Genomic DNA, 25,757 nt, shown 5'->3' with positions numbered 1-25,757 from the left:
TTAATAAATACAATTCCAGATTTATTAAAAATCAGGGCTCCCCTGCTGTGCCCTCCTGGCACTAAGGAAATAAATAACCAGAGGGGCACAGCTAGGGAAAGGGGGAAAAAATCAGATCTCAAGACAGACTCTGAACTACCCTTTCTCCCTCCCCAACTCCCACCCCCTTATGGCTCTTGGGACATAGCACCTGAGCAGGCACCTCAGTCCAGGTAGAGTGTGACCGGCACCAAGGCATGTCTGCCCTACCCAAGAAGGGAGACAGGCCCTGGGGTCACTTGTTTCCAGCCCTTGATGACCCCAAGACCTGTTCCCCACAGGGGCCAGGGCGGAAGCACCAATTGGAGGCACCTGAGGGTGGTGGCTGGGGGAGGGAAAATGGGGTAACAGAACCTAGGCAGCAGAAGCAGCTGACGGGGGTCCGGCCCCCTCTCCAAGTTCAGCCAGTGCCTGACTGAGGTCATGCCCCATCGTCCTTTCCCCTCGAACCCCGCCTGCACTCAGCTGAGGATCTTCCGGGGCAGTTCAACAGCAGCACGGATGAAGACTGCATCATCCCGCACATAGTTTCGCTTTCGAATGTCCTGGTGGGAGATGAACTTGGGATAACCAAAGCCCAGAGAACTCTCATCCAGGGAGCCCCGCCATGTGCCCGGCTTCTGGAAATTCTTCCAGTTTGGGTCGGGGTGGAAGGTCTCGGTGACGTGCTGTGGTTTAGCCAGCCCAGGGTCGCTCTGATCCAGCAGGGAGAAGGTGACACGGCGGGCAAAGGGCCACTCAAGGAGATTGTCAAAGGCACCAGGCAGCACACGAATGTACAGCGAGAGGTGTGTGCCCTCGCCACTGCCATTGCCATTGAGGAATGCAGACACCTGCAGCTTGTAACCATACTTATGTGTGTAGAAGGCTGGGCTGAAGCACTCAAGGTTGGGCTTGGCCTTGGCCTCCTGTAGCCGTCGTCCATAGCTGCCAATCTTCCAGATGAGCACGCCATCACTGCCCACTGATAGCTCCTCCAGCTCTCGCCGAAGCTCCTGCAGCTCCTGCCGTTGCCGGCTCACCAGGGCACACATCATGGCCAGATGTGGCTTCACACTCTCCTCCACATGCCGTGCCATTGCCAGCTTAGGGCACTGTTGACAAAGCCCCAGGCCATGGGGGAAGGGAGGAGAGTTATCAGTAGGGGGAGGTCCAGAGAGAGGAGAGGAGTGGGTACAGGGTAGCAGGCACCCAGCTCTACGTGAGGAAGACAGAGGGTGTTAGGAAGAGGCTGGAGCTGGCAGCAGAGGGAAGGACTGAGGGTTTCAGAGCAGCACAGCAGGGACCACCAAGGCCTAAGTGGCATCAGGAAGCTGAGCCTCTGTCTAGGGCTTCAAGGGCGAAAGGGGGCTGACAGGAAAAGGGGCATCTCACCCTGTGCTTGCAGCCGGAGTCTTTGAATGGGCAGAGCACCAGGGCGGTGTTACAGCTGTCCTTCAGATGGCCTGGCAGGTCCTCCCGAGCCACAGTGCCCACACCACACTGGTTGGGGCAGGCAACAGGCAGCCTTGGGCACTGGTACTGGTGGCTCTGGGGTCACAGAGGCAGAGAGGCAGGAGTCAATATCCTGACTCCCTTTCACCTACCCTGCAACCCACAGTTCAGGAGGAGCCTCACCTGGATGGTGTCAAAGACGAACTCCTTACTGCAGTAAGTGCAGGGCTGAGTGCGCTTGGGGCACTCAGAGGTGGCATGCTGGGCCAGCAGCCGCCGCATCATGCGGGCACCACACTTATTCTCACAGTAGACACTCTCCTGGGGGCACATACCCTCATGGCTCTGTGGAAATGTCAGAGGGGCTGAGTTAAGGGATGCCTAGGCCATCAGGTAGCCCTCCTCCACATTCAGCCAGACCCCACCCACCTCATAGGCCTCCCCACTGAAGTCACAGCCACAAAACTCGCACTTGAGGCGCCGCTTGGGGCAGTCGTGCTGCAAGTGTGCAGGTAGATCACGGCGGCTCAGCTTCATGGGGCAGCGATTAGGGCAGGGAATGACGTTGAAGCTGCAGGTATTCAGGTGGCCCTGGGTGGGAAGGCTGCAATTAGTGCCTGCCAAGGGAGAGGTGGTGCCCGCCCTCACATCAGAGCCTCACCTGTAGATGACGTAGTGGCCCACTCCAGCGGCAGCCCTCCTCACTGTGGATGCAGCGGATAGGCAGGCCCAATACTTGTACTTCCAGCTCCGGGTCTGGGTAGATCTGGGGGTGGGGATGGGGGAACTGGCCAGGGTCAGAGCTGACTGCAGTGCCCAGTTCCCACCCCTAGACCCAACTGGGCTGGCTCTACCTCGGAGCCTGTAATAGCCTCTCTTGGGCTCTTTGCCCCTCTTGAGTCCAGGGATGAAGGGCACAGCAGGCAGCATCTGCTCTGATGCTGGGTCCTAACATGCCTGCACAGGACGCTTCCTTTGAAGAGGCAGCCAATCAGCCTGCTCGATCCCAGGCTGTCCCCGGGGCTCTGCTTCCTTCCCCCTGGTGGAGGGATACTGGCCCTCAGCCACAGGTCTGGCTTGCCACCGGAAGGGGAGGGAACACTTCTTGTGGGCACAGAGCAGCTCTGTGCACCCCTACAGGCTGGGCATTGTGCCTGCCCTCCAGGGCAAACAGGGGCCTCGTTTGCAAACTGGCCTGGTGGGAGGGAATAGGCTACCTTTGTGGAGGCGCACCATCCCAAGGCTTTTGGTTGACACTGGCCCTGAGCCCACTGGCTGCCAGCAGCTCCGGCCTCCAAGGGCAACAGACTGTGCTTGGGCTTCTTCCTGGCAGTGTGGACTCACCTTGGCATAGTCCAGAGGAAGCTGGTCCTCAGGGCACTTGAAGACTCCTTCACTGAAATGGGGGAGGGGCAGGGTCAAGGCTTCTCATTAGGGGAAAGGGAGGCCTGGCCCCACCCCCTCCACCGAGGCAGCCTCCCTTCCTCACCCGACCGGTTCCCAACCAGCCCAGGTGAGACAAAAGGGCAAGCAGAGGTCTGAGGGGCTCTACTTCCCCAGGATCCCAGAAGACCCTAGCCCATGCCCTGGGAAGGGGGTCTGGGCCTAGAGGAGGCACAGACAGCTGCCTCAGTCAGGACTTGGCCAACAGGTGGCAGCTGGCACCCCCTCCCCCAGGATGGCAGCTGGACTGGGAAAGGAACAGGCTGCACAGTTACCCCCTCCCCCTAGGTTAGTTTTCATTGGCTTGGCTGAAAGCTGACTGGGAGGGGGAACAGGGATGGGCTGAGATTAAGTGCCAGGGCTGCCCAGTCCCCAGGAAGGTCCTCTGCCAAGAACCAGGGCAAAGGTCAGCTTGCGGCCACCTTACCCTGCCCTGCTCCTTTGAGGGTGTGTCTCCCACAGAAAAGGGGAGGAAAGGCATGCTCCTTGGCACCTGTTTACACTCCCACCTGGCCCTTGCCACCTGCCTCTGAGAAGGGGTGGAATGCCCCCATTTTACAGATGAAACAAAGAGGCTTACAGGTGAAGCAGCACCTGGCTATGTGTGTCTGACTCCACAGCTCAGACAGGCTCTACTACACCACACACACAAGGAAGAGAAGCTGGGGCAAGGAAAAATGTCCAGCAAGCACAGCTAAGACTCTGGGCACTGCTCAGTGGGCTTCTGAAGCCTGGTGACTGTCCCCTCCTGCTAGCTGCCTGCCTTCTCCTGCACCAAACCCTACCTGGCTGTCAGCACCCAAGGAGCCTGTTGGCATGCTTCTTTCTGTCGACATGGCCTTGCTGACCCCAGCCAGGGCCAGTCGCACATGCCTGGTATGGCTCAGGCAGAGCAAGGGCTCACCCAGCAGGACTCAGGGCCCTGGGGCAGGGCATTCCTGGCAGGTCTGAGTCAGGTAGGTGGAAGGCAGGCAAGGATCGAGGCGGAACCAGAGCCCGCATGGGAGCCCAGTTCTAGAGGCACTCTCCAGGACCCGGGCAGTCCATGCCCCAACTGCCCCAAGGATTTCTAGCACCCACCTCCTCCCCTTGATCCCACTACCACTGGCCATGCTTCAATGCCAAAAACAATACAAGCACAGGCACTGAAGGGGTGTGTCTGCCCACAGGGCAACCAGCCTTCCTGGGCCAACCTAACAGCTCAGGCAGGAGTGGGGAAAGAGGGGTGGGCCCAGGGGGAGGGGGTCCACTTGGCTGCTTCAGGAATGTGCTGACTTCGTGGTTTTGGAGAAAGGGAGGGGATGAAGGCAAGTCCCTAGGCTTCAGGCAGAAGCTTAGCCTGCAGCTTGGGGCCCAGCCAGGGCTGTGGACACCCTCACTTGTGCTTGTACTATGGCGGGTGAGGAGCAGGGCCCACCCAACCACCTCTCTCCCCTTCAGAAGCCTCAGCAGCACAGCTCAGGCACTGGGGGATGGGGGACGGGCAGGGCAGAGGCTGGTCCAGCCTGTGCAGTGGAGGCCAAGGCCCAGGGAAGAAGACAGGATGGGGGGAGGGGGTGTGGGAGTGGGAGAGGAAGAGGGGATTTCCGGGAGGGGGAGGGGCAGAGAGGGGGACAAGAAAGTGGTGGAAGGAATCGGGCCTGACGGCCCCCTCCCCCGCTCCTTCCCCGAGGCAGTCAGGGTGGGTCAGCTGTGGGGGGGTGGGTCAGGGGGCTCAGCTGGCCTCATCTGGAACCCAGAGGGCCGGGGAAGAGCAGTGGCGGAGACAATGGGGCTGTGTCTGTAGGAGAGTAAATGTGTACACTGCCGAGAGGGAGGGGGCAGTACTGCAGCTTGTACCGGAGCATATGTGAGGGCAGGAGCCGGCCCAGGCTGTGGGGAACAGAAAACAAAGGGCCTGCTGAGATTTCCGCCAGTAGGAGCTACGGAGGACCGAGCGGGGGAGGGAGGCACGGAGGGAGGGAGCACTGAAGGCAGGCGTCTCTGAGGTACTATCCCTGCCGGGCCCTCGATCCCCTCGTCCCAGCAAACAGCCAGGCAGTGGCCGACTCGGCCTTCCCCTGCGCTCTGGGGGTATGACCTCCGAAGAGTCGGGGCTCCTTCACCCTGCTTCCCACACCCAGGCCTGAGGGGTTCCCTGCGTGAGCAGGAGATTCAAGACACCACAGGGCGCCCAGAAACTTGATGGATGTCCAAGAGTCAAGGGCTGACCTGCGTCCTGAGAGGGCAGCGGGAGTTCAGCAACAACACGAGTGCGACCCCCTTCTTCATGACTCATGGACCACCCGCCTTACTCCAGCCCCCGGGAGAGAGGGGAGCCGCCTAGAGGGGTCCTTCTTCGGGGGAGGATTCAGTCCTTCCTCCATTGTGTGATCATAAGCAGTCTGGGTTTAAATCCTAGTTAAGCCTTTAAGTAACTATGTGACCCTGGGCAAGTCGCAGCCTTTCTTTGAATCTCGTTTCATGATCTGTGAAATGGGAGAACAATAGCTACCGTTCTCTGAACGTTCGAAGAATCAAAAGAGGTTAGATGGGGGAAAGCTCCGGAGACTCAAACTGCCACGCGGGAGCGGGTTCTGTCCTCTTCCCCCGGGATTCAAAGTTCAAGGCTGAGGCTGCGCCGGCTCTCAGGTGATGGGGAAGGGCCTCTTCCCCTCCCGACCCCGCGAGAAGGCGCCGAGGGGTCTTCCGCCCCGGGCCGGGGAGTTGGGACCCGCCAGGACCCCTCGGATTCCTGCGGGGGGGGGGCCTCCCTCGGGGCTTGACGTCATCCATCCCCGTGACGTCACGGGGCGCCCCTGAGGTCACAGGGTCGCAGCTCAGACAAAGGCCCGCCTTGCCCCGGGCCCGAGCCCCTCCCCAGGCGGCGCCCCCCGCCCCGCCCCGCCCCCGCTGCCTCCTGCTCCCCGGCCCGCACCTGAGGAACTCCTGCAGGCAGGTGTCGCAGAAACGGTGGCCGCAGGTGGAAACCTGCACAGGCTCGCGCATGGGCTTCCCGCACAGTGGGCATAGCAGCCGTCGCTTGGGCTTCTCCAAGAACTTGTAGTCGAAGCCAGGCATGGCGGGCGAGCGGCCGGCACGGGCGAGCGGGGCCAGGCACGCGGCGGCCCCACAGCCCGCGCCTCGCTGGAGCGGCGCTCCCGGCTCCGGGCGGCGCCGACTGGCGGTCGCGGCCAGGGCTCGGCTGTGAAGCCCGCCCGCCGGAAGAGGGGGCGGGGCCGCGGCCGCGCGGTCCTAATGCGCGCCCTCGCGGCCCCGCCCACCCCCGAGTGCATGGTTTTTGGGTCCGGTGACCGCCAGTCTCGCCCACCCAGGGGAGCATGGGCTTTTCTTTCCCCTGGGGGAGAGAGATCGTGGCTCCGCTTCTCCCCAGAGCCCGCGGGCCCCGGGGGAGTGCGGGTCGGAAAAGGGGACGGGCCGCGCCACAAAGGTTTTCTTTTCCAGAGGCAACAGCTCGGCCTCCGGGGCCGTGAGCAGCCCAGGAACCGCGGCCCCAGCTTCCAGGTGCTAGGCAGCCGAAGCCTGGCAACCAGCTCCGGGGAGCCCAGCTGGGGCGGGGAGGCTGAACTGGGCGCTGGGCCAGAGGAACCTTGGCCCCAGCCTCCGGCTGCGCCCACATTCCTCCCTTGGCCGCAGCCCTGCCACCGAAGTCGGGCCCAGCCCAGTCCTGGGGTGCCTGGTCGCCACCCCCACCCCTGAAGACACCACACTCCAGGCAGGCAGCTGATATTTTTATTGGCTTTACTTCCTGTCCTCTGGGAAACCGGTCTGGTCCCACCAGCTACCCATTCTCTCAACTGTTTCTGGGGAAAGGCATGGGGTGACGGGCAATCTCCAGCGCGGATCTTTTCTGCAGCACTTAGTGGTTCCTGCCCTCCTGCTGGGGAAGAGAGGCAAGCCGACGTCTAGCAAATCCTGCCTCAGGATGAAAGTGTAGGGGAGGTGGCAGCACTCCCGGGGACCGCCCTGCCCCAGGCTATGCCGAAGCTAGGCAAGCCCAATGGCCAGTCCAGGCAGGCCCTGGCTTGACCTGCTCCAAAGCATGGAGATAGAGTCCCGGTAAGCACCAAAGACTTTTTCTTTGAGAGGGAGTCTTGCTCTGTCATCCAGGCTGGAGTGCAGTGGTGCGATCTCGGCTCACTGCAAACTTCACCTCCCAGGTTCAAGGGATTCTCCTGCCTTAGCCTCCAGAGTAGCTGGGATTACAGGCGCCCGTCATCATGCCTGGTTAATTTTTGTATTTTTAGTAGAGACGGGGTTTCACCATGTTGGCCAGGCTGGCCTCAATCTACTGGCCTCAAGTGATCCGCCCGCCTTGGCCTCCCAAAGTGCTGGAATTACAGGCGTGAGCCACCGCACCCAGCCTTATTTTCTTCTTCTTCTATTTTTTTTTCTTTTTGGTGAAGACAGCCGTCTCGCTATGGTCCCCAAGCTGGTCTCCCAACTCCTGGCCACAAGGGATCCTCCTGGCCAAAGAACTGCCTATGCAGGTGTGAGCTACCGCCGCCGGCCCAGACTTATTTTCTAACTGGGCTAGGGGAAAGGATAGGGTCTGTGTGGAGCTACAGCTGCCTTCAGCCTTTTTTGTTTTTTTTTTTTTTTTGAGACGGAGTCTGGCTCTGTCGCCCTAGCTGGAGTGCAATGGCGCGATCTCGGCTCACTGCAAGCTCCGCCTCCCGGGTTCACGCCATTCTCCTGCCTCAGCCTCCTGAGCAGCTGGGACTACAGGCGCCCGCCACCACGCCCAGCTAATTTTTTTGTATTTTTAGTAGAGATGGGGTTTCACCACGTTAGCCAGGATGGTCTCTATCTCCTGACCTCGTGATCCGCCCGCCTCAGCCTCCCAAAGTGCTGGGATTACGGGCGTGAGCCACCGCGCCCGGCGCGCCCGGCTGCCTTCAGCCTTTTTATGGCAAGGCTCTGGAGGCCACCCTGCTTCCAAAGGCTAGGTCTGACTTCTAACTCTAGCCAGGCTGGACCATGGGGACACTGACTGAAGGGAGGAAGGGGTAGGAAGGGCAAAGAGGTGGTAGGAGAACAAAGTGGTTGAGGTTTCCATATCCAAGGCCAAAAGCAGAGCAGGGGTTTTGCCAGCCCTGATACCCCATGAAGACACAATCCAGGAGACGGCTGCAAGTCATGCCTTGGGCACCTGCGCTTTTCAGAACATTCAGAGGAGAAGCAATATCAGGGTGGTCCAGAGGTGTATCCGGGTGCCTCAGGGGGGTACCGGCTCATCTGTGACCGCTGGAGGGTACCGAAGAGAAACCCTTGCAGCTTCTGAGGGCAGTGCCTCCAGAAATCATCACCCACCTCCCACTCCCACTGGGCCCTGGATTCTGGACCCTGTTAGGCCAGAAAGAGAGGTTCAACATCAACGGGACTCAGCAGTAGGAGAAAGAATGCATGTGAGCCCTGGGGAGCAGTGGAGGCAGCCCTTCCATGAGGCCCAAGAAGCACCTGCCTTGGCCACCCCAGGCAGGAAGCTTCAAGCTTTTTACCCGCAGCTTCTGCTTTTTTTATCTGGGGGCTAAAGATGCTTTTGGTGACGTGGGCATCTGTGAACACTGGGGATGGGAGTGTGGACAGGGGCCAGCTGGGCTGTGTGGTGAAGTGGGAAAAGTTACAACTCACGTCGAACAGCCAGGAGGGTGTTTCCATGGCAACAGGACACGGAAGTCACCGTGTAAGGGTGTGTCTCATCCAACTGCACTGGCCGAGGGAGTCCGGCATCCTCATCCCTCCTTCCCAATCGACCTCGCGCCCCTTTGCCCCAAGAGTACACTTCACCCTCTGCCAGGAAGAATCCCCAGGAGGGAAGTGGGAAGTGGGCACAGCCAGAGCAGGATCTCCCCTCCCACATTGCCAGGATGGCCCCTGGGAGGCTCCAGAGTCCAGTGGCCCTGAATAGCAACCCCCAACCCCCACTGCTCATGGCACTGTCTGCCCCCACCATGCTCAGTCCTCACCTGCCCCAATAGCTACAGTGAAGGCATCCCCGCAGGCTACCATTGCCATCTTGATGCCCTCAAGGCCTTGGACCTTACAGGGTACTCGACTGCCTCGGCGAGCATTGGTGCCCAACTGCCCGTGCTGATTGCTGCCAAAAGTGTAGCAATCACCCGAGGCTATGGGGGAGAGGAAGGAAAGGGGTGCTTCAACAGGGTACCAAGGAGACCATGAGTCCCCCTCTGACCTCTAGAGCCCAAGTCCTGCTCACCAGTCACAGCAGCTGAGTGAGCAGTGCCCAGGTCTATACTCAGCAGAGGCTCCTGGTCCAGGGGTGCAGAGCCTAGTAGTGTGAAGCTCAGGGCCTCCTCCACTTGCTGGTGGGGGACAGGCTCCTCCCCCAGGGAGAGGTGGTCCAGGCCCAGCTTGTTGAACCTGAGGGCAGAGCCAGGAGCCAAATCCAACTGACAGACAGTTTGGGTAGGAGCTGGTGTACCAGGAGACAGATCCCACCCTGGGTTGAACCAATAGCACCCTCAACCCCCTCAATTCTGGTCTTTGGTGAAAGGTAGGCAATGATGGACGGAGCACTTGCAGCCAAGGAGAGCCGGGGGCAGCTTAGTCATCCTGATGATCTATTCACCTGTTGCTCCCACAGGCTAGGGCTTGGCCAGGCACAGTAAGGATCATGGAGGAGTCAATGCCACATACAACTCGCTGAGCTTCCTGTCCTGGGGGCATGGGCACCTGCTGGGGGCAGCTGTGGGACTCCCTGGTGCCTAGCCCCAGTCTGCCTACAAGAAGAAACCCAGAAGGAGTTAATTTGAGCTTTAGTTGGGGTGATGCTGGAATGAGGAGGGCCCACTGAAGGGAGGGAACAGCATGAGTTCTCTGTTCTCTCAGTCCCAAATGCCTTTCCTAGGCCCCTCTGCTGGTTAAAATCCTCTTCCTTTATTTTTTATTTTTATTTTTCGAGACTGAGTCTCACTCTGTCGCCAAGGCTGGAGTACAGGGGTACGATCTTCGCTCACTGCAACCTCCGCCTCCCCGGTTCAAGCGATTCTCCTGCCTCAGCCTCCTGAGTAGCTGGGATTACAGGCATGCACCACCATGCCCAGCTAATTTTTTTATTTTTAGTAGAGACGGGGTTTTACCATGTTGCCCAGGCTGGTCTCGAACTCCTGACCTTGTGATCCACCTGCCTCGGCCTCCCAAAGTGCTGGGATTACAGGCGTGAGCCACCACGCCGGCTCAAAATCCTCCTTCTTTAAAGCCCAGTTCAGATGCCATCTCTCTCCTCCAGTTGACATTACTGTTCACTGAATTCCACACCTCTGCACCGGGGTGTAGCCCTGATGCTATCTGTTCGCTGGCATGCTGGCAATGTCATCTTTCTCCCACTAGACTGCGTCCTCCAGGAAGACAGGAACCCATCTGTGTCATCTCTAGTTTCAGTGGCCAGCCTGATGCCTGACCCAAAGAGGACCTCAATAAAAATTAGTAGATGGGTCAGGCGCGGTGGCTCACGCCTGTAATCCCAGCACTTTGGGAGGCTGAGGCATGTGGATCACGAGGTCAGGAGTTCAAGACCAGCCTGGCCAAGATGGTGAAATCCTGTCTCTACTAAAAATACAAAAATTTGCTGGGCGTGGTGGCGGGTGCCTGTAATGCCAGCTACTTGGGAGGCTGAGGCAGGAGATTCACTTGAACCCGATGGTGGAGGTTGCAGTGAGCTGAGATCACACCACTGCATTCTAGCCTGGGTAACAGAGCAAGACTCCATCTCAAAATAAAATAAAAAAATAGGTAGATGAATGAAATTTCCTTCATTACCTCATAAACACCTGAAGGAAGACACATCTCCATCTCATCTCAGCACCCAGCACAGGGTGTGCACATAGTTGGTGTAAAATAAAGGTTTGTTGAATGAATGAAGAGAATTTGAGAGAAAAGAGGGAAGAGAGCATGTGCTGTGAGGTGGAAGGTGGGTATGAAGGGGAGCAAGTCATGGCTGAGGATGCTGTGAGATGGGGCCTAAAGGCTGGAGCTTACCGCTGTCTCCACGGCCCCAGGCAAATAGTTCTCGCTCAGTGGACAGGGCCAGCACGTGAGAGGCCCCACAGGCTACCTGCACCATCTCATAGCCCAGCAAAGCCTCCACAATGGTGGGCTAGAGAGGAGAGGAAGCAAGAAGAAACTGGGCAAAGGGTCTGGAGCCATCTGGCTTCAACACCCCCTGTAGGGACAAAGCTGGAGGCTACACATTTTCAGGAGGTGGCTGTGTCTTTAACTCCAGCCATACACACTGCCAGGCGGGCAACCACTGGGGAAGCCTGGTTTTTCTGTACTTCCCCCGATGTAGGTGGCCCAGAGCAGGTGCAGCTGGGAAGCTAGAGGAACCTGTGGTTGGCTGGGAACTCCCCTGCCCCCAATCTGGTGTCAGCTCACAGATGTGGGCTCCCTGCCATCCCCCGACGTCCCCTCCCCAAGGTACATGTGACACCCACCTGGCTGATGTCAGTGAGGCTGCCGTGGCCTAGGCACCCATTGCTGCCACTGCCGAATGTCATGATGATGCCTCGGTCTGGGGAGAAGGGCAGTGAGGAAGGAGAAGGGAAAGAAGTTAAACAGTCTTTCCAGATAGCCCGGTCCTCCAGTGGGCTGCAGCAGCAAAATAAAGTTGGGGACCAGGGCTGGAAGGATGGGATAGGAAGAGAGAAAAGGATATGAGTCTCTTCAAACATATGTGACTTTGGACAAGTGACACCCTCTCTGAGCCTTAGCGTCCCCACTTGTCAAATGAGGATAATATAATAACTGCCTTGCCAGGCCTGTCTGTAGGGTAAAGGAGGTTGTATAAGGAAATCTCAATAGTTACTAGACAGAAGCAATAACTCGATAACTAGTAGACAGAAGCATTCATTAAGTGCGTGTTTTGCAAGAGAAGAGAGAAGGTGCTCTGTGGGGCCTGAGAGCAGGTCCCACAAGGTAGGCCCGACAACTCACCGGTCAGGCAGGCAGTGAAGAAGTCCCCACAGGCCACGTGCTTGATGGTCACGCCCGACTGGCCCTCCAGGAAACGCGAGATGAACTGGGGCTGTGGCTGCTCCACTGCCCCAGGGAGGAGACTGCCTCCGCCTGCACCTAGGGGTGGGGCCTGCAGGGGCAGGGGGATGGGCAGCACCTGAGCACCCCAACCCTGCTGTGGACCTACACCTCCACCCATCCAGGCCACCCCCTGGCCTGCTCACCTCCCACAGGATGAGACGCCCAGAGCGTGTGACGCCGGCTTTCTGCGTGCGCCCAATTGCCACCTGGACCACCTCTGTGTTGAGCATTGGCAGCCGCAGGGGGGTGCCCAGCCCACCACCCCAGGCATACACTGACGACAGTGGTGGTGGGATGGCTGGCCTCACAGGTCCCCGGGGGATACCTGCAGGTACAGCGCATGGGGACTATTAAACTGATGGGAATGGTGTGGCATCCATGGGGACTGGCGGCCTCTTCCCACTTACCTCTGCAGCGGACACTGGTGGTCCTGCTCCCTGTGCTGCTGGGGGCCACGGACTTCTCTGCCCTGCAGGACAGATGGGGGCCTAAGGACAAAGACCCTCCTGACATTCCTACATGCAGGAAGGGAGGACTTGCTCCAGGTTTCCCTCTGCCTCAGACCTCCTGTGCTCCCACTGGGTGCCCACACCCTGCCACCCAGGACCGCTCGCTCTCCCTGCACAGGCCTCCGCATGCAGACACTGCCCACGTCGGTGTGGAGGTTGAGGAGGGCACGGATGCAGAGGGGCTGTGCCATGATGTGGCTGAGTGGTGGCCGCTGGGCAGGCTCCAGGCTGAGTAGACTCAGGACCAGCTGGCGAAGCTCAGGGCTGTACCGGTCAGAGATAGGTGCAAAGGTGCCACTCATGATCTTCAGCACCAGTGCTGGCAGGTTCTGTGAAGGCACCAGGTTGAGAATTTGGGGAAGTGGGGGCAGCACCCCCCAGCTCCAGCGCCTGGTCTCCTGGGATAATAACAGCTTTGCCTGGAGGCATCATGCTACCTGACTTCAAACTATACTACAAGTCTACAGTAACCAAAACAGCATGCTACTGGTACCAAAACAGAGATATAGACCAACGGAACAGAACAGAGCCCTCAGAAATAATGCCACATATCTACAACTATCTGATCTTTGACAAACCTGATAAAAACAAGAAATGGGGAAAGGATTCCCTATTTAATAAATGGTGCTGAGAAAACTGGCTAGCCATATGTAGAAAGCTGAAACCAGATCCCTTCCTTACACTTTATACAAAAATTAATTCAAGATGGACTAAAGACTTAAATGTTAGACCTAAAACCACACAAACCCTAGAAGAAAACCTAGGCAATACCATTCAGGACATAGGCATGGGCAAGGACTTCATGTCTAAAACACCAAAAGCAATGGCAACAAAAGCCAAAATTGACAAACGAGATCTAATTAAACTAAAGAGCTTCTGCACAGCAAAAGAAGTGAACTACCATCAGAGTGAACAGGCAACCTACGGAATGGGAGAAAATTTTTGCAATCTACTCATCTGACAAAGGGCTAATATCCAGAATCTACAAAGAACTCAAACAAATTTACAAGGAAAAAACAAACAACCCCATCAACAAGTGGGCGAAGGATATGAACAGACACTTCTCAAAAGAAGACATTTATGCAGCCAAAGACAGATGAAAAAATGCTCATCATCACTGGCCATCAAGAAATGCAAATCAAAACCACAATGAGATGCCCTCACACCAGTTAGAATGGTGATCATTAAAAAGTCAGGAAACAACAAGTGCTGGAGAGGATGTGGAGAAATAGGAACACTTTTACACTGTTGGTGGGACTGTAAACTAGTTCAACCATTGTGGAAGTCAGTGTGGCGATTCCTCAGGGATCTAGAACTAGAAATTCCATTTGACCCAGCCATTCCATTACTGGGTATATACCCAAAGGATTATAAATCATGCTGCTATAAAGACACATGCACACGTATGTTTATTGTGGCACTATTCACAATAGCAAAGACTTGGAACCAACCCAAATGTCCAACAATGATAGACTGGATTAAGAAAATGTGGCACATATACACCATGGAATACTATGCAGCCATAAAAAATGATGAGTTCATGTCCTTTGTAGGACATGGATGGAGCTGGAAATCATCATTCTCAGCAAACTATTGCAAGGACAAAAAACCAAACACCACATGTTCTCACTCATAGGTGGGAATTGAACAATGAGAACACATGGGCACAGGAAGGGGAACATCACACACCGGGGCCTGTTGTGGGGTGGGGGGAGGAGGAAGGGATAGCATTTGGAGATATACCTAATGTTAAATGATGAGTTAATAGGTGCAGCACACCAACATGGCACATGTATACATATGTAACAAACCTGCAAGTTGTGCACATGTGCCCTAAAACTTAAAGTATAATAAAAAAATTAAAAAATAAAAAATAACAGCTTTCCCCTCAGGAGACTTCAGTCTGATGAGGAGACTCCCAGACTGACAGGGGAGTCCAACCTGGCTTTCAGTGATCCCTAGTCTGATAGGGGAGCTGCAGCTATATCCTCAGAAACCCCAGGATGCTGGGAAAACTCAAGTCTTGCTCTTGGGAGGGTCTTCTGGGAAAGCCACAGCCCTGCCCTCAGGAGCCCTCCGTCTAATGGGAGGCAAGACCTACTCTCAGAAATCCATAGTCTGAGGGACACCCATAGCCCTCCCCTGGGGTAATCTGATAAGGGAGAGACATGACTCAGCTAGAGGAGAAACCTGAAGTGGCTGGAGCCAAGGGCTGCTGGGCGAGGCAGTAGATTTCTCAGTTGTCCCCTGGAGGGTGCGTACACTCACCGCAGCCTCGAAAGCCCTCTTGAGGCTGGCCAGCTCGTAGAGGACACAGCCCAGGGCCCAGATGTCACTCTTCTGGTTGTAGGGCTTGCCCTCACACAGCTCAGGGGAGATATAGCATGGGGTACCCACCACCTGCAGGAGAGAAGCTGGGATCACAGCCCTGCAGGGAGGGAAGACCGGGGCTCTGCGCAAAAGCCTATTTGCGGACAGCTTCTTCTCAAAGCAAGCCAAGGGGCTTCCTCCTGCAGAACCATGCAAACAGGGGCTAAAGGGCCAAGGGTTTTTTAGGGGGAGGGGAGGAGGCAGGGTTAGGTCCTGGGCCTCAAGACTTCTAGCACCCTGGAGGTCCCCTCCATGCCCAGGCACCGTGTAGGCCTTGCTCTTGCTGCTAAGGATCTTGGAGATGCCGAAATCACCAATCTTGACGACCATGCGATGTTTGTCAAGCAGGATGTTCTGGGTCTTGAGGTCTCGGTGCAGGATGAGGTGGGTGTGCACATGATGCAGTGCAAGCAGGATCTGCACGAAGAAGTGCAGGATGGTCTCCTCCTCCAGCAGGGAATTACAGCGCTTTTGGATGAACTCAGCCAGAGTGCCGCCTGTGGCCCAAGGGACTAATCAAGATCCAGGCTTTCTCACACCTACGACAACCCCTCTCCGTTTTTTTTTTTTTTTTTTTGAGACGGAGTCTCGCTCTGTTGCCCAGGCTGGAGTGCAGTGGCACGATCTCGGCTCACTGCTGCAAGCCCCCGCTCCCGTGTTCAAGCCATTCTCCTGCCTCAGTCTCCTTAGTAGCTGGGACTACAGGTGCCTGCCACCACACCCGGCTAATTTTTTCTTTTTGTATTTTTAGTAGAGACGGGGTTTCCCTGTATTAGCCAGGATGGTCTCGATCTCCTGACCTCTTGATCCGCCCGCCTCGGCCTCGGCCTCCCAAAGTGCTGAGATTACAGGCGTGAGCCACCGTGCCCAGCCGACAACCCCTCTCCTTTTATGTATGGAACAGGGCACTGGGACCAGAGGACAAGGGGCTAGCCAAGGTCAGATAATTGGGACCAGAACTCTAACCCTTGGCCATGCCCATTCCAAGGAGGGAAGCCAGGTGATCTGTGTCTGCCTGTCCCAGAGATAAGAGGCCCCTCCAGCCAGGCCACTATAAGGAGGCTGGCCCACCTGGTGCATATTCCATGGCGATCATGAGGGCTTTGTCTTCTAGGAAGTTCTCGTAGTACTCAATGACATTGGGGTGGTTGAGCAGCTTGAGGACCTGGCACTCATTCTGGGCTGCCTGCCGCTCTTCCTTGGTCATCTGTTCCACTGGAATCTGCTTGATGATCACCAGCTTCTGGTCAGCCTTTCGCAGGCACAGGTGCACAATCCTAGGGATACGGAGGACAGGGACAGGTTACCAGCTGAGCCTCCAGCCACATATCAGGCAGGGCGGTGCAGCCTGGTGACTGATGTCTCTTGGAAGAGGGTTCTAGACTAAGAGGTCATCTAACCAAGCGCACAGAACACTGAGCTTGGGAACAGGAAGAACTGATTACAAGCTGTGTGGGACTTTAGTTTCACCACAGGCACTGTGAGGTAAAGTTAGTCTTGATCTCTAAGTTCCCACAGACTGCCTGGGTTCAAATCTGGGTGCCTCCTGTTACTAGTTATCTGGTTTGATACATTAATTGACATCATTGTCTGGAAAATGAAATGGGCCTCCCAGGGTTGTTGAGAGGATGGAATGAGAAAATGCATGTAAGGCACTGAGTGCAGTGGCCAGCACAAAGAAAATGCTCAATGAATAGAAGCCATTCATTTATTTTATTTTAATTCTGTGGTCAGTCTCCATAAAAGCAGGGACTACAACATTCTTGTTCACCACAATAACCCCAGTGCATGGCCCAATATTTAGCACACAATAGGCAGTCAATAAGTATTTGTTGAATGAGTGGACTATAAGCTGATCTAAGTCTCAAATTTTTACCTCCAGATCAGACTTCTCTTCTGAACCTCAGACTCAGATATCCACTTGAATGGCTCACAGTCATCCTAAATTTTAACAAATTCAAAATAAAACTCTTGATTCCTGCCTCCAAACCTTTCCTTGCTCAGTCTCTTCCATCTCAGTAAATGCTACCACCATCCTCCAGTTATTAAAATCAGAAACTGCCAAAATCAGAAACCTGAGGCAGGGCCAAGTGGCTAAGGCCTGTAATCTCGGCACTTTGGGAGGCCAAGGCAGGTGGATCACTTGAGTCCAGGCGTTCAAGACCAGCCTGGGCAACATGGTGAAACCCACTCTCTCAAAAAAAAAAAAAAAAAAAAAAAAAAAAAATTAGCTGAGCATGGTGGCAAGCCTCTGTGGTCCCAGCTGCTCTGGAGGATGAGGTGGGAGGATCACCTGAGCCTAGGACATTGAAGATACAGTTAGCCATGATCGCGCCACTGCACTCCAGCCTGGGTGACCAAGTGAGATGGTCTCAAAACAAAACAACAAAAAACAGACACTTGAAAATCACCCTAGGCCGGGCGTAATGGCTCACACCTGTAATACTAACACTTTGGGAGGCCAAGGTGGGTGGCTCACTTGAGGTCAGGAGTTTGAGACCAACCTGGCCAAAATGGTGAAACCCCATCTCCACCCAAAATACAAAAATTAGCTGGGTGTGATGGTAGGCGCTTGTAATCCCAGCTACTTGGGAGGCTGAGGCAGCAGAATGGCCTGAACCTGGGAGGTGGAGCTTGCTGTGAGCCGAGATGGCGCCACTGCACTCCAGCCTGGGTGACAGAACGAGACTCCATCTCAAAAAAAAAAAAAAAGAAAAAAAGAAAAAAGAAAATCACCCTAGAATCTTTCCTCCATTTCACACAAGCACATCAGCAAATCCCATTTCTACCTCTGAAATACTGTAAATCCACCCAATTCTCTGTGCCCTCTCTACATCCCTTGCCCTATAGTCATCATAATTTCTTGCCTAAAATACTGTATAACTCTCCAAAATGGTCCCTTTCACTCCTGTCACCCTCAAATCTAAATTCTACATGAACCAGAATGACATTTATTTTTTATTTCTTTTTCTTTTTTTTTTTAATAGATATGAGGTCTCACTATGCTGGCCAGGTTGGTCTTGAACTTGTGGCCTCAAGATATGCTCCCACCTCGGCCTCCCAAAGTGCTGGGATTATGGGCATGAGCCACCATGCCCGGCCCCAGAATGCAATTTAAAAATCCTACTATCCTGGCTAACACGATGAAACCCCGTCTCTACTAAAAATACAAAAAATTAGCCGGGTGTGATGGCAGGGGCCTGTAGTCCCAGCTACTCGGGAGGCTGAGGCAGTAGAATGGCGTGAACCCGGGAGGCAGAGCTTGCAGTGAGCCTAGATTGCGCCACTGCACTCCAGCCTAGGAGACAGAGCAGGGCTTCGTCTCAAAAAAAAAAAAAAAAAAAAAAATTGGGGCCGGGCGCGGTGGCTCACGCCTGTAATCCCAGCACTTTGGGAGACTGAGGCAGGCGGATCACAAGGTCAGCAGATCCAGACCATCCTGGCTAACATGGTAAAACCCCGTCTCTACTAAAAAATACAAAAAAATTAGCCGGGAGTGGTGGCGGGCGCCTGTAGTTCCAGCTGCTCGGGAGGCTGAGGCAGAAGAATGGCGTGAACCTGGGAGGCGGAGCTTGCAATGAGCCGAGATGGTGCCACTGCACTCTAGCCTGGGTGACAGAGCGAGACTCTGTCTCAAAAAAAAAAAAAAGAAAGAAAGACAAAATATAGAGGAATGGTCTGATAAGATTTTTTTATTTTATTTATTTTTATTTTTTTTGAGGAGTCTCACTCTGTTGCCAGGCGGGAGTACAGCGGCACAATCTCGGCTCACTACATCCTCCGCCTCCTGGGTTCAAGCGTTTCTCCTGCCTCAGCCTCCCGAGTAGCTGGGACTACAGGCGCGTGCCACCACGCCCAGCTAATTTTTGTATTTTTAGTAGAGAAGGGGTTTTACCGTGTTGGCCAGGATGGTCTCAATCTCTTGACCTCGTGACCTGCCCGCCTCGGCCTCCCAAAGTGCTGGGATTACAGGCATGACCCCCGCGCCCGGCCTTTTTGTTTTATTTTATTTTATTTTTTTGAGACAGAGTTTCACTCTTGTTGCCTAGGCTGGAGTGCAATGGCAGAGTCTCAGCTCACTGCAACCTCTGCCTTCCAGGTTCAAGCGATTCTCCTGACTCAGCCTCCCAAGTAGCCATCACAACACCCAGCTAAATTTTGTATTTTTAGTAGGGACGGGGTTTCACTGTGTTGGCCAGGCTGGTCTCGAACTCTTGACCTCAGGTGATCCACCCACCTCGGCCTCCCAAAGTGCTGGGATTACAGGCCTGAGCCACCGCGCCCGGCCCCTTCTTTCTTTCCTTTCTTTCTCTTTCTTTTTCTCTTGTATTATTTTTTTTTTTTTAGAGAGGTTCTCACTCTGTCAACCAGGTTGAAGTGCAGGGGTCTCATCTCAGCTTACTGCAGCTTCCACCTCCCATGCTCAAGTGATCCTCCTACCTCAGCCTCCTGAGTAGTTGGGACTACAGGCACATGCCAATGCCACCACACCTGGCTAATTTTTTAAGTTTTTTGTAGACAGGGGGACTCATTGTGTTGCCCAGGCTGGTCTCTAACTCCTGAGCTCAAGCAATTGCCCACCTTGGCCTCCCAAAGTGCTAGGATTATAGGCGTGAGCCACTGCACCCTGCCCCTTTTCAAAAAACTCTGCCAAGTCTCAGGATCACTCTTCCTCTTTAAAACCCTTCCTGGTGGCTGGGAGTGGTGGCTCACGCCTGTAATCCCAACACTTCGGGAGGCAGAAGCAGGTGGATCGCCTGAGGTCAGGAGTTCGAGACCAGGCTGGCCAACATGGTGAAACCCTGTCTCTACTAAAAATACAAAAAATTAGCCAGGCATGGTGGCACACGCCTGTAAGGCTGAGGCAGGAGAATTGCTTGAACCCGGGAGGCGGGGCTTGCAGTAAGCCAGGATGGTGCCATTGCACTCCAGCCTGGGCAACAGAGGAGACTCTGTCTCAAAAAAAAAATTAGCCGGGCGTTGTGGCGTGTGCCTGTAGTCCCAGCTACTCAGGATGCTGAGGCAGAATTGCTTGAACCCGGGAGGCGGAGATTTCAGTGAACTGAGATTGCCACTACACTCCAGCCTGAGCGACAGTGCAAGACTCCGTCTCAAAAACAAAAACAAAACAAAACCGTTTGTGGCAAATGAACCATTTTATCTCAGGTTATCAGGCCATAATCTAGTCCCCACCCTTGACAATTACATTTTATACCATTCTCTACCTTGCCCACTACATTCCAACTATTACTAGTCTTTTTCTCGGTTTCTTGAATGCTCTGTTTTCCCATGTGAGACATTTCACATATGCTATTTCCTTTGCCTGAAAAGCTCTCCCTTCACCTGCAGACTACTGGTCCTCATTCCTCAAGTCTTGGTCTTAAATCTCACTTCTTGCCTGTCGCGGTAGCTCACGCCTGTAATCCCAGCACTTAGGGAGGCCGGCGCGGGCGGATCACCTGAGGTCAGGAATTTGAGACCAGCCTGGCCAACATGGCGAAACCCCGTCTGTACTAAAAATGAAAAAAATATTAGCTGGGCATGGTGGCGCGTGCCTGTAGTCCCAGCTACTCAGGAGGCTGAGGCAGGAGAAGCGCTTGAACCAGGGAGGCAGAGGTTGCAGTGAGCCGAGATAGCGCCACTGCACTCGAGATCGCGCCACTGCGACAGAGTGAGACTGTCTCAAAAAAAAAAAAATCCAAAAAATTTAGCCGGGGGTGGTGGCGCACACCTGTAATCCTAGCTACTCGGGAGGCTGAGGCACAACAATTGCTTGAACCCGGGAGGTGGTGGTTGCAGTGTGCCGAGATCGTGCCACTGAACTCCAGCCGGGGTGACAGAGGGAGACTCTGTCTTAAAAATCAATCAATCAAGCAATCTCCCTTCTCAGAGAATTCTTCCTTGACCATCTCATATAAGTATTCTCCCTGGTAACGTACTCTACCCTCACAACCTGCTAATGACACTTCATAACTGCTATAACTTCTTACTTCATCATGTTTTGTTTATTGTATAATTTTCCCATAGTAAGTTCCAAGAGGGAAAAGACCACGCCCGTTCCGGTTCTAACTGTATACCCAGCGGCCAAAGCCTGACATACATAGCTGGCACTCAGTATTTGTTGAACGAATGAATAAAGAAGCTAACAGAACTCAGTAGGCGGGGCAATGGGCTTGTCAGGGGCGTGGCCTCCGTAGAGGCGGAGTCTCCCCGCGGGACTGGGACCGGAAGCTTGGGCGGGGCTTCCCAGAGTGGCGCTCACGCCTTGGGGCGGGACTAGGCGGGCGGCGACTTCGCGGGCAGAATTGGGGCTTATTTTCCCTATCCCTTAGCAATTTCCTCCCCCAGAGCCCTGGCTCACCCGAAGGCACCTCTTCCCACCACTCGGATGCGCTCGTACTTCTCCATCTCATTTCTTAGAGTTTCACTTCCGTCCCCCACGCGGCGCGTGCGCGGACCCACCCACTCGGGGCCCCGCCCCTTCACGGCGAGCGGCTTGCGGGGCGGAGCCGGCGCCCTAGGTGTGGGTTCAGCCACGCGTCCGTATTTGTGGGCCTGCACCACACACCTCCCGCTGCGACACGCCGTCACTTTTCCCCTCACGACCCTGCCCCACGCAGTGTCTAAGAATAGGGCAAGAAAATAGGGCGCGCCCCGCAATGGCGGGCACGGTACCCGCCCCTCCCACACATATATCCAGCCCTTGTAAAGCTTGGTAGACTAAAAGGATGTCGCGTTCCCGAAAGTTAAACCTCACAGGCCGGGAAGGGGTGGGAAGAGAAGATTGACCCCCTTTTTGCCCACGAGTGACGCTATTTCAGGAGAAAGCAGGTTCTCCTTGGCACGCAAACGATAAACACACCCAAAACGACCGAGACCAGCGCTCCTGGGAGAAGGCACCAGGGTTGGTTTCGTGTTTGTCTGGGGAGGGAAGGGGGAAATCCCAAGTCGTGCAAGTTGATTCACCTGGGGAGGACATGACACGGTCTCGGGCCGTCCCGACTAGTGAGCACCGCGCTCGTCAGCACTCTCAACTCCTCTTTCACACACACGTGCTGCAGGAGGGTAATCTGCCCTCAGTGCTCATCTTCCCGTGGGGGAAGATGGGGGCGGAAGTGGATCAGTACCTGAAAGCATCAAGGGGAGAAGGAAAGACCGCGGTTTCGCCGAGATGAGCTCAAGGCAAAAGCCTAGAGGCAGGGGGCTGGTTAGTGTGACCAGCTAGGCTCTTTACTGGAAGTGAGGTTAATTCCAGGTTCTCCCGGGCTCCTGCTCTGCGGGAGCTCTAGAAAAACTCAGTATTCGGCCAGGCGCGGTGGCTCACGCCTGTAATTCCAGCACTTTGGGGAGGCCAAGGCGGGCGGATCACCTGAGGTCAGGAGTTTGAGACCAACCTGGCCAACATGGTAAAACCTCGTCTCTACTAAAAATACAAAAATTAGTTGGGCATGGTGGCTCGCGCTTGTAATCCCAGCTACTCGGGAGGCTGAGGCAGGAGAATCGCTTGAATCTGGGAGGCGGAGGTTGCAGTGAGCCGAGATCGTGCCATTGCACTCCAGCCTGGGCGATAGAGTGAGACTCCATCTCAAAAAAAAAAAAAAAGAAAAGAAAAGAAAACCTCAGTATTCAGGAGGAGGATGGTCACTAGCTGAAGGTTAGCGTCCCTGTATCAGAGTGGGCAAAGGGTGTGAGGAAAGGGGCGTTTTATCTTCTGCCCCTGCCCTGGCACTCGCAAGGGTATCCAAACCCACCCATGTGGAATGACTGCTGGAAGGGCGCTGGCTCAGGCCGGTGTCGGCCGGCGGACAGAGCAGCTCTGTGAGCCAAGGGGAGGGGCGGGAAAGCCGCTCACCCGGGACACCCGTGCTCTCACCTAGAAACCGACTGGGCCTTGGTTGACCTAGGAGTCCCACAGGGGTTAATGTGTAACCTTGGAGCCATAGGGGAGGAAAACACTCAAATGGCTTGGTCCCTGGGTCCTGGCGCCTCAGGTTTTTGGCTTCTTCCTCCCGCCCGCAGCACCTTTCCCCTCCCCCGCTTCTTCCCTCCCCTCCTCTGTTACCACCCTCTTCTCCCTCCCCGCTCTCATCCCCGCTTAACTTCCCTCGCTGGCTCTCAACTGCTCCTCCTTTCGTCCAGAGTTTATACCTAAACTTTCCCCGAAGGCAGCTACCTCGCTCGGAGGCGGGAGGGGGAGCCCACGCCACAGTGAGGGCAGGCTGACACCTAGTGGCTAGGAGCCGCAACTGCCGCAAGCTACCGGCTTGGAGAGCGCGGGTCACCCCAGCAGTCCCGGCAAATCGGAGGTCTTGCTTGCCCAGCCTCCAGGGAGCCGGGCCGAGGGCCGGAACTGTCTGAGGGAGGACTGTGACAGCCGCCCGGCCCCAGGAGTTTAAGAGCGGGCGGGAAGAGGTGGCGATGGGTTACTCAGCAGTTCCCAAATGCCCACCTCGCGGGCGCGGGAGGGACGGGTAAACACGGGACTCCGGCCAGAAGACTGCGAGTGGTGCGGTAGGGGCACTGGGTCTGCACGGAGACCACTGTCGGACGCGGGGCTCCCGAGCCCACCCCAGGACCAGGACTTGGGGGGGTGGGCGTGTCGGGTCCCGTCCAGCTCTGCGCAGAAAGTAGAGGGCGGAGAGAGCTCTCGCGGTACCCGCCCAGGGCGGGGGAGCCGGTCGCCCGGGGAAAAGTGGGGACGCGGGTTAATGAGGCCAGGCGAGCGAGGGCAGCGGGGACTCCGTCGGCAGTCGGGAGGCGCCAGCGAGGGGTGCCTCGGCGACGACGCCCCCAGCACAGCTCCTAGTTACCCGAAGTCCGCGGGAGCCGGCCGGTGGCCGAGAGGCCGCGGGGACACCCAGCTCGCGCGGCAGCAGCGCCTGAGGGGCGGGGGCAGGCGGACGGGGCGGGAGCAGGCGGGCGGGGCGGGGGCGCGGGCGGCTGGGGGCGGGGGCAGAGGCCTCGCAGGGAGGGCGAGGAGGATCGAAGGGGCCTAGAGGGCTTCGCCAACTGTGTGGGGCTGGCGGCCGGCGAGAGAGGCGGCCGTACTGGACTGGCCCGAGAGGGACCCCGGTTCCCAGAACAGCCCTAGGAGGCGGCCTCGAGGGCGGACGGCAGGGAGGGCCAGCATGCCCCCACTGCTGCACCCCGCCCTGCCGCTGCTCCTGGGCGCCACGCTGACCTTCCGGGCGCTCCGGCGCGCGCTCTGTCGCTTGCCCCTACCCGTGCACGTGCGCGCCGACCCCTTGCGCACCTGGCGCTGGCACAACCTGCTCGTCTCCTTCGCTCACTCCATTGTGTCGGGGATCTGGGCACTGCTGTGGTGAGTGAGCGACTGTGGAAATGAGGTGGCCGGGGGATCCTGAGCGGGGAGCCGGGGCCGGCCCTTGTGTTACTACCCCCATCGCTCACCGGCGGGCTGAGGCCACGCAGTCTCACATGATCCCGTTTGGTATCCTACCCAACCAAAAGCCGCAGTAGCCCCAGGGGAGGGGGATCGCCCCTGGGAAACTGGAGGCTCTTGGGTTTTGCCCAGCCACTCTTAGCTTCCCAGTCAGCCACTAGCGCGAGCCCAGGCTCCCCTGGGGCTGGGGAAGGGTAACCGAGGTGAGGGTCCTTGAGGGTGCCGAAATGCAGAGCCTCCTCTTCCCTCCTTTCCAGTGTATGGCAGACTCCCAACATGTTGGTGGAGATTGAGACGGCATGGTCACTTTCTGGCTATTTGCTCGTTTGCTTCTCTGCAGGTAGGTCTTGCCCAGGAAGCGGGAGGCAAATTGGGGACAGGGAGAAGGAAGCTGCTTGTTCAGTTCTTCATGATCTCTTGCCCCATCCCTCCACTAGGGTATTTCATCCACGATACGGTGGACATCGTGGCTAGCGGACAGACGCGAGCCTCTTGGGAATACCTTGTCCATCACATCATGGTAAGAGAAGCAGACTATGTGGTATAGGCCTGGTGTCAGTAATCTAGTCTCAGCTCCACGTTTCTGAACCTGGGAGAAGGCCGTGTTTTCTTACCACCCGCCCCCAATCTGTGTGCTACTTCTTATGCTAGGATGCTGGAGGATGGCAGTCTGTGCTTGTTCACTGACGCCAGCAACCCATGATCTCACTGCCTCTTTAGACTAAACGTCACCCACAGCCAGAAGCTGTGAGCAGGGATCAAAATCTAGTAATGTTGAACTAACAAAACAAAGCATTTTATCCACTATAAACTATTATTCCAGGGGTAAATTTGGGATTTTCCAGCCCTCAATCTGATACCCACACCCCCCAAACTTCCAGGAAAGCATCTGCATCTGGGTTCCCTAATTCCTATTCTCCCTTCTTCCCTCTAGGCCATGGGTGCCTTCTTCTCCGGCATCTTTTGGAGCAGCTTTGTCGGTGGGGGTGTCTTAACGCTACTGGTGGAAGTCAGCAACATCTTCCTCACCATTCGCATGATGATGAAAATCAATAATGCCCAAGATCATCTCCTCTACCAGGTTAACAAGTATGTGAACCTGGTCATGTACTTTCTCTTCCGCCTGGCCCCTCAGGCCTACCTCACCCATTTCTTCTTGCGTTATGTGAGCCAGAGGACCCTGGGCACCTTCCTGCTGGGTATCCTGCTCATGCTGGACGTGATGATCATAATCTACTTTTCCCGCCTCCTCCGCTCTGACTTCTGCCCTGAGCGTGTCCCCAAGAAGCAACACAAAGACAAGTTCTTGACTGAGTGAGAGGCACAGAGCCTGGGACAACAAAAATGAACAAGGCTAGAAACAGCTTCACATGGACACTGGGACTTAGCCCCAAGCCTGGGTGTCCTCTGGGGCCAGCCTCTCCACCTTCTGAGCCTGCGCCCACACTGTTGAAAACACTAATGAAAGTACTCCTCTGAAGTCCTTGTCCTTTATTGGGCAA

At 55.9% G+C, this 25,757-nt stretch overlaps 3 protein-coding genes across 8 annotated transcripts; 1 reads left to right on the top strand and 2 right to left on the bottom strand.

Annotated features, from left to right (window-relative positions):
- TRAF4 (TNF receptor associated factor 4) lies at positions 1 to 6,116 on the bottom strand. Its single transcript, XM_024235022.3, has 7 exons — positions 5,834 to 6,116; positions 2,818 to 2,869; positions 2,135 to 2,239; positions 1,903 to 2,064; positions 1,657 to 1,818; positions 1,414 to 1,569; positions 1 to 1,133 (listed from the first exon to the last, which is right to left on the bottom strand). Exons 1-7 carry the CDS (start codon positions 5,974 to 5,976, stop codon positions 501 to 503), a joined length of 1,413 nt encoding a protein of 470 aa, XP_024090790.1. The 5' UTR covers positions 5,977 to 6,116; the 3' UTR covers positions 1 to 500.
- A 518-nt stretch (positions 6,117 to 6,634) lies between these two features.
- Positions 6,635 to 24,518, bottom strand: NEK8 (NIMA related kinase 8). Of its 5 annotated transcripts, none has more exons than XM_063718558.1 (15): positions 24,106 to 24,518; positions 15,924 to 16,129; positions 15,117 to 15,349; positions 14,751 to 14,882; positions 12,603 to 12,811; positions 12,381 to 12,442; positions 12,117 to 12,298; positions 11,872 to 12,022; positions 11,373 to 11,449; positions 10,918 to 11,035; positions 9,509 to 9,659; positions 9,137 to 9,300; positions 8,886 to 9,044; positions 8,551 to 8,709; positions 6,635 to 8,163 (listed from the first exon to the last, which is right to left on the bottom strand). In XM_063718558.1, the coding sequence occupies exons 2-15, from the start codon at positions 16,057 to 16,059 to the stop codon at positions 8,135 to 8,137; spliced, it is 1,962 nt and encodes a 653-aa protein (XP_063574628.1). In that variant the 5' UTR covers positions 16,060 to 16,129; positions 24,106 to 24,518; the 3' UTR covers positions 6,635 to 8,134. The 5 variants fall into 5 exon arrangements, with proteins under 5 accessions (XP_063574628.1, XP_054392495.1, XP_024090789.1 ...); XM_054536520.2 differs by lacking the exon at positions 24,106 to 24,518 and adding exons at positions 21,819 to 21,979; positions 22,726 to 22,894 and having other exon boundaries at positions 14,751 to 15,349; XM_024235021.3 differs by lacking the exon at positions 24,106 to 24,518 and adding an exon at positions 21,214 to 21,808.
- Positions 23,256 to 25,735, top strand: TLCD1 (TLC domain containing 1). Of its 2 annotated transcripts, none has more exons than XM_003778776.5 (4): positions 23,256 to 23,323; positions 24,513 to 24,595; positions 24,693 to 24,775; positions 25,190 to 25,735. In XM_003778776.5, exons 1-4 carry the CDS (start codon positions 23,271 to 23,273, stop codon positions 25,571 to 25,573), a joined length of 603 nt encoding a protein of 200 aa, XP_003778824.1. In that variant the 5' UTR covers positions 23,256 to 23,270; the 3' UTR covers positions 25,574 to 25,735. The 2 variants fall into 2 exon arrangements, with proteins under 2 accessions (XP_003778824.1, XP_002827224.1); XM_002827178.5 differs by lacking the exon at positions 23,256 to 23,323 and adding an exon at positions 23,781 to 24,174.
- Positions 25,736 to 25,757: the final 22 nt, after the last annotated feature.

Source organism: Pongo abelii, chromosome 19 (assembly GCF_028885655.2).
Source record: "Pongo abelii isolate AG06213 chromosome 19, NHGRI_mPonAbe1-v2.0_pri, whole genome shotgun sequence".
NCBI lineage: Eukaryota > Metazoa > Chordata > Mammalia > Primates > Hominidae > Pongo > Pongo abelii.
This window is presented reverse-complemented; position numbering and strand designations above follow the sequence as displayed.

What these genes read in the sequence shown, in the direction of transcription:
- TRAF4 (XM_024235022.3), bottom strand. Translation starts at nt 5,976, where the DNA reads ATGCCTGGCTTCGACTACAAGTTCTTGGAGAAGCCCAAGCGACGGCTG. An exon ending in TCGTCTTTGACACCATCCAG is followed by an intron (nt 1,570 to 1,656) that starts GTGAGGCTCCTC and finishes CTGTGACCCCAG; the next exon opens with AGCCACCAGTACCAGTGCCC. An exon ending in ACTCCGGCTGCAAGCACAGG is followed by an intron (nt 1,134 to 1,413) that starts GTGAGATGCCCC and finishes CTTTGTCAACAG; the next exon opens with TGCCCTAAGCTGGCAATGGC.
- NEK8 (XM_054536519.2), bottom strand. Translation starts at nt 21,260, where the DNA reads ATGGAGAAGTACGAGCGCATCCGAGTGGTGGGAAGAGGTGCCTTCGG. An exon ending in GTGGGAAGAGGTGCCTTCGG is followed by an intron (nt 16,130 to 21,213) that starts GTGAGCCAGGGC and finishes CCGTATCCCTAG; the next exon opens with GATTGTGCACCTGTGCCTGC. An exon ending in TCACTCAGCTGCTGTGACTG is followed by an intron (nt 9,045 to 9,136) that starts GTGAGCAGGACT and finishes TCTCCCCCATAG; the next exon opens with CCTCGGGTGATTGCTACACT.
- TLCD1 (XM_002827178.5), top strand. Translation starts at nt 23,981, where the DNA reads ATGCCCCCACTGCTGCACCCCGCCCTGCCGCTGCTCCTGGGCGCCACG. An exon ending in GGGATCTGGGCACTGCTGTG is followed by an intron (nt 24,175 to 24,512) that starts GTGAGTGAGCGA and finishes CCTCCTTTCCAG; the next exon opens with TGTATGGCAGACTCCCAACA. An exon ending in ACCTTGTCCATCACATCATG is followed by an intron (nt 24,776 to 25,189) that starts GTAAGAGAAGCA and finishes TCTTCCCTCTAG; the next exon opens with GCCATGGGTGCCTTCTTCTC.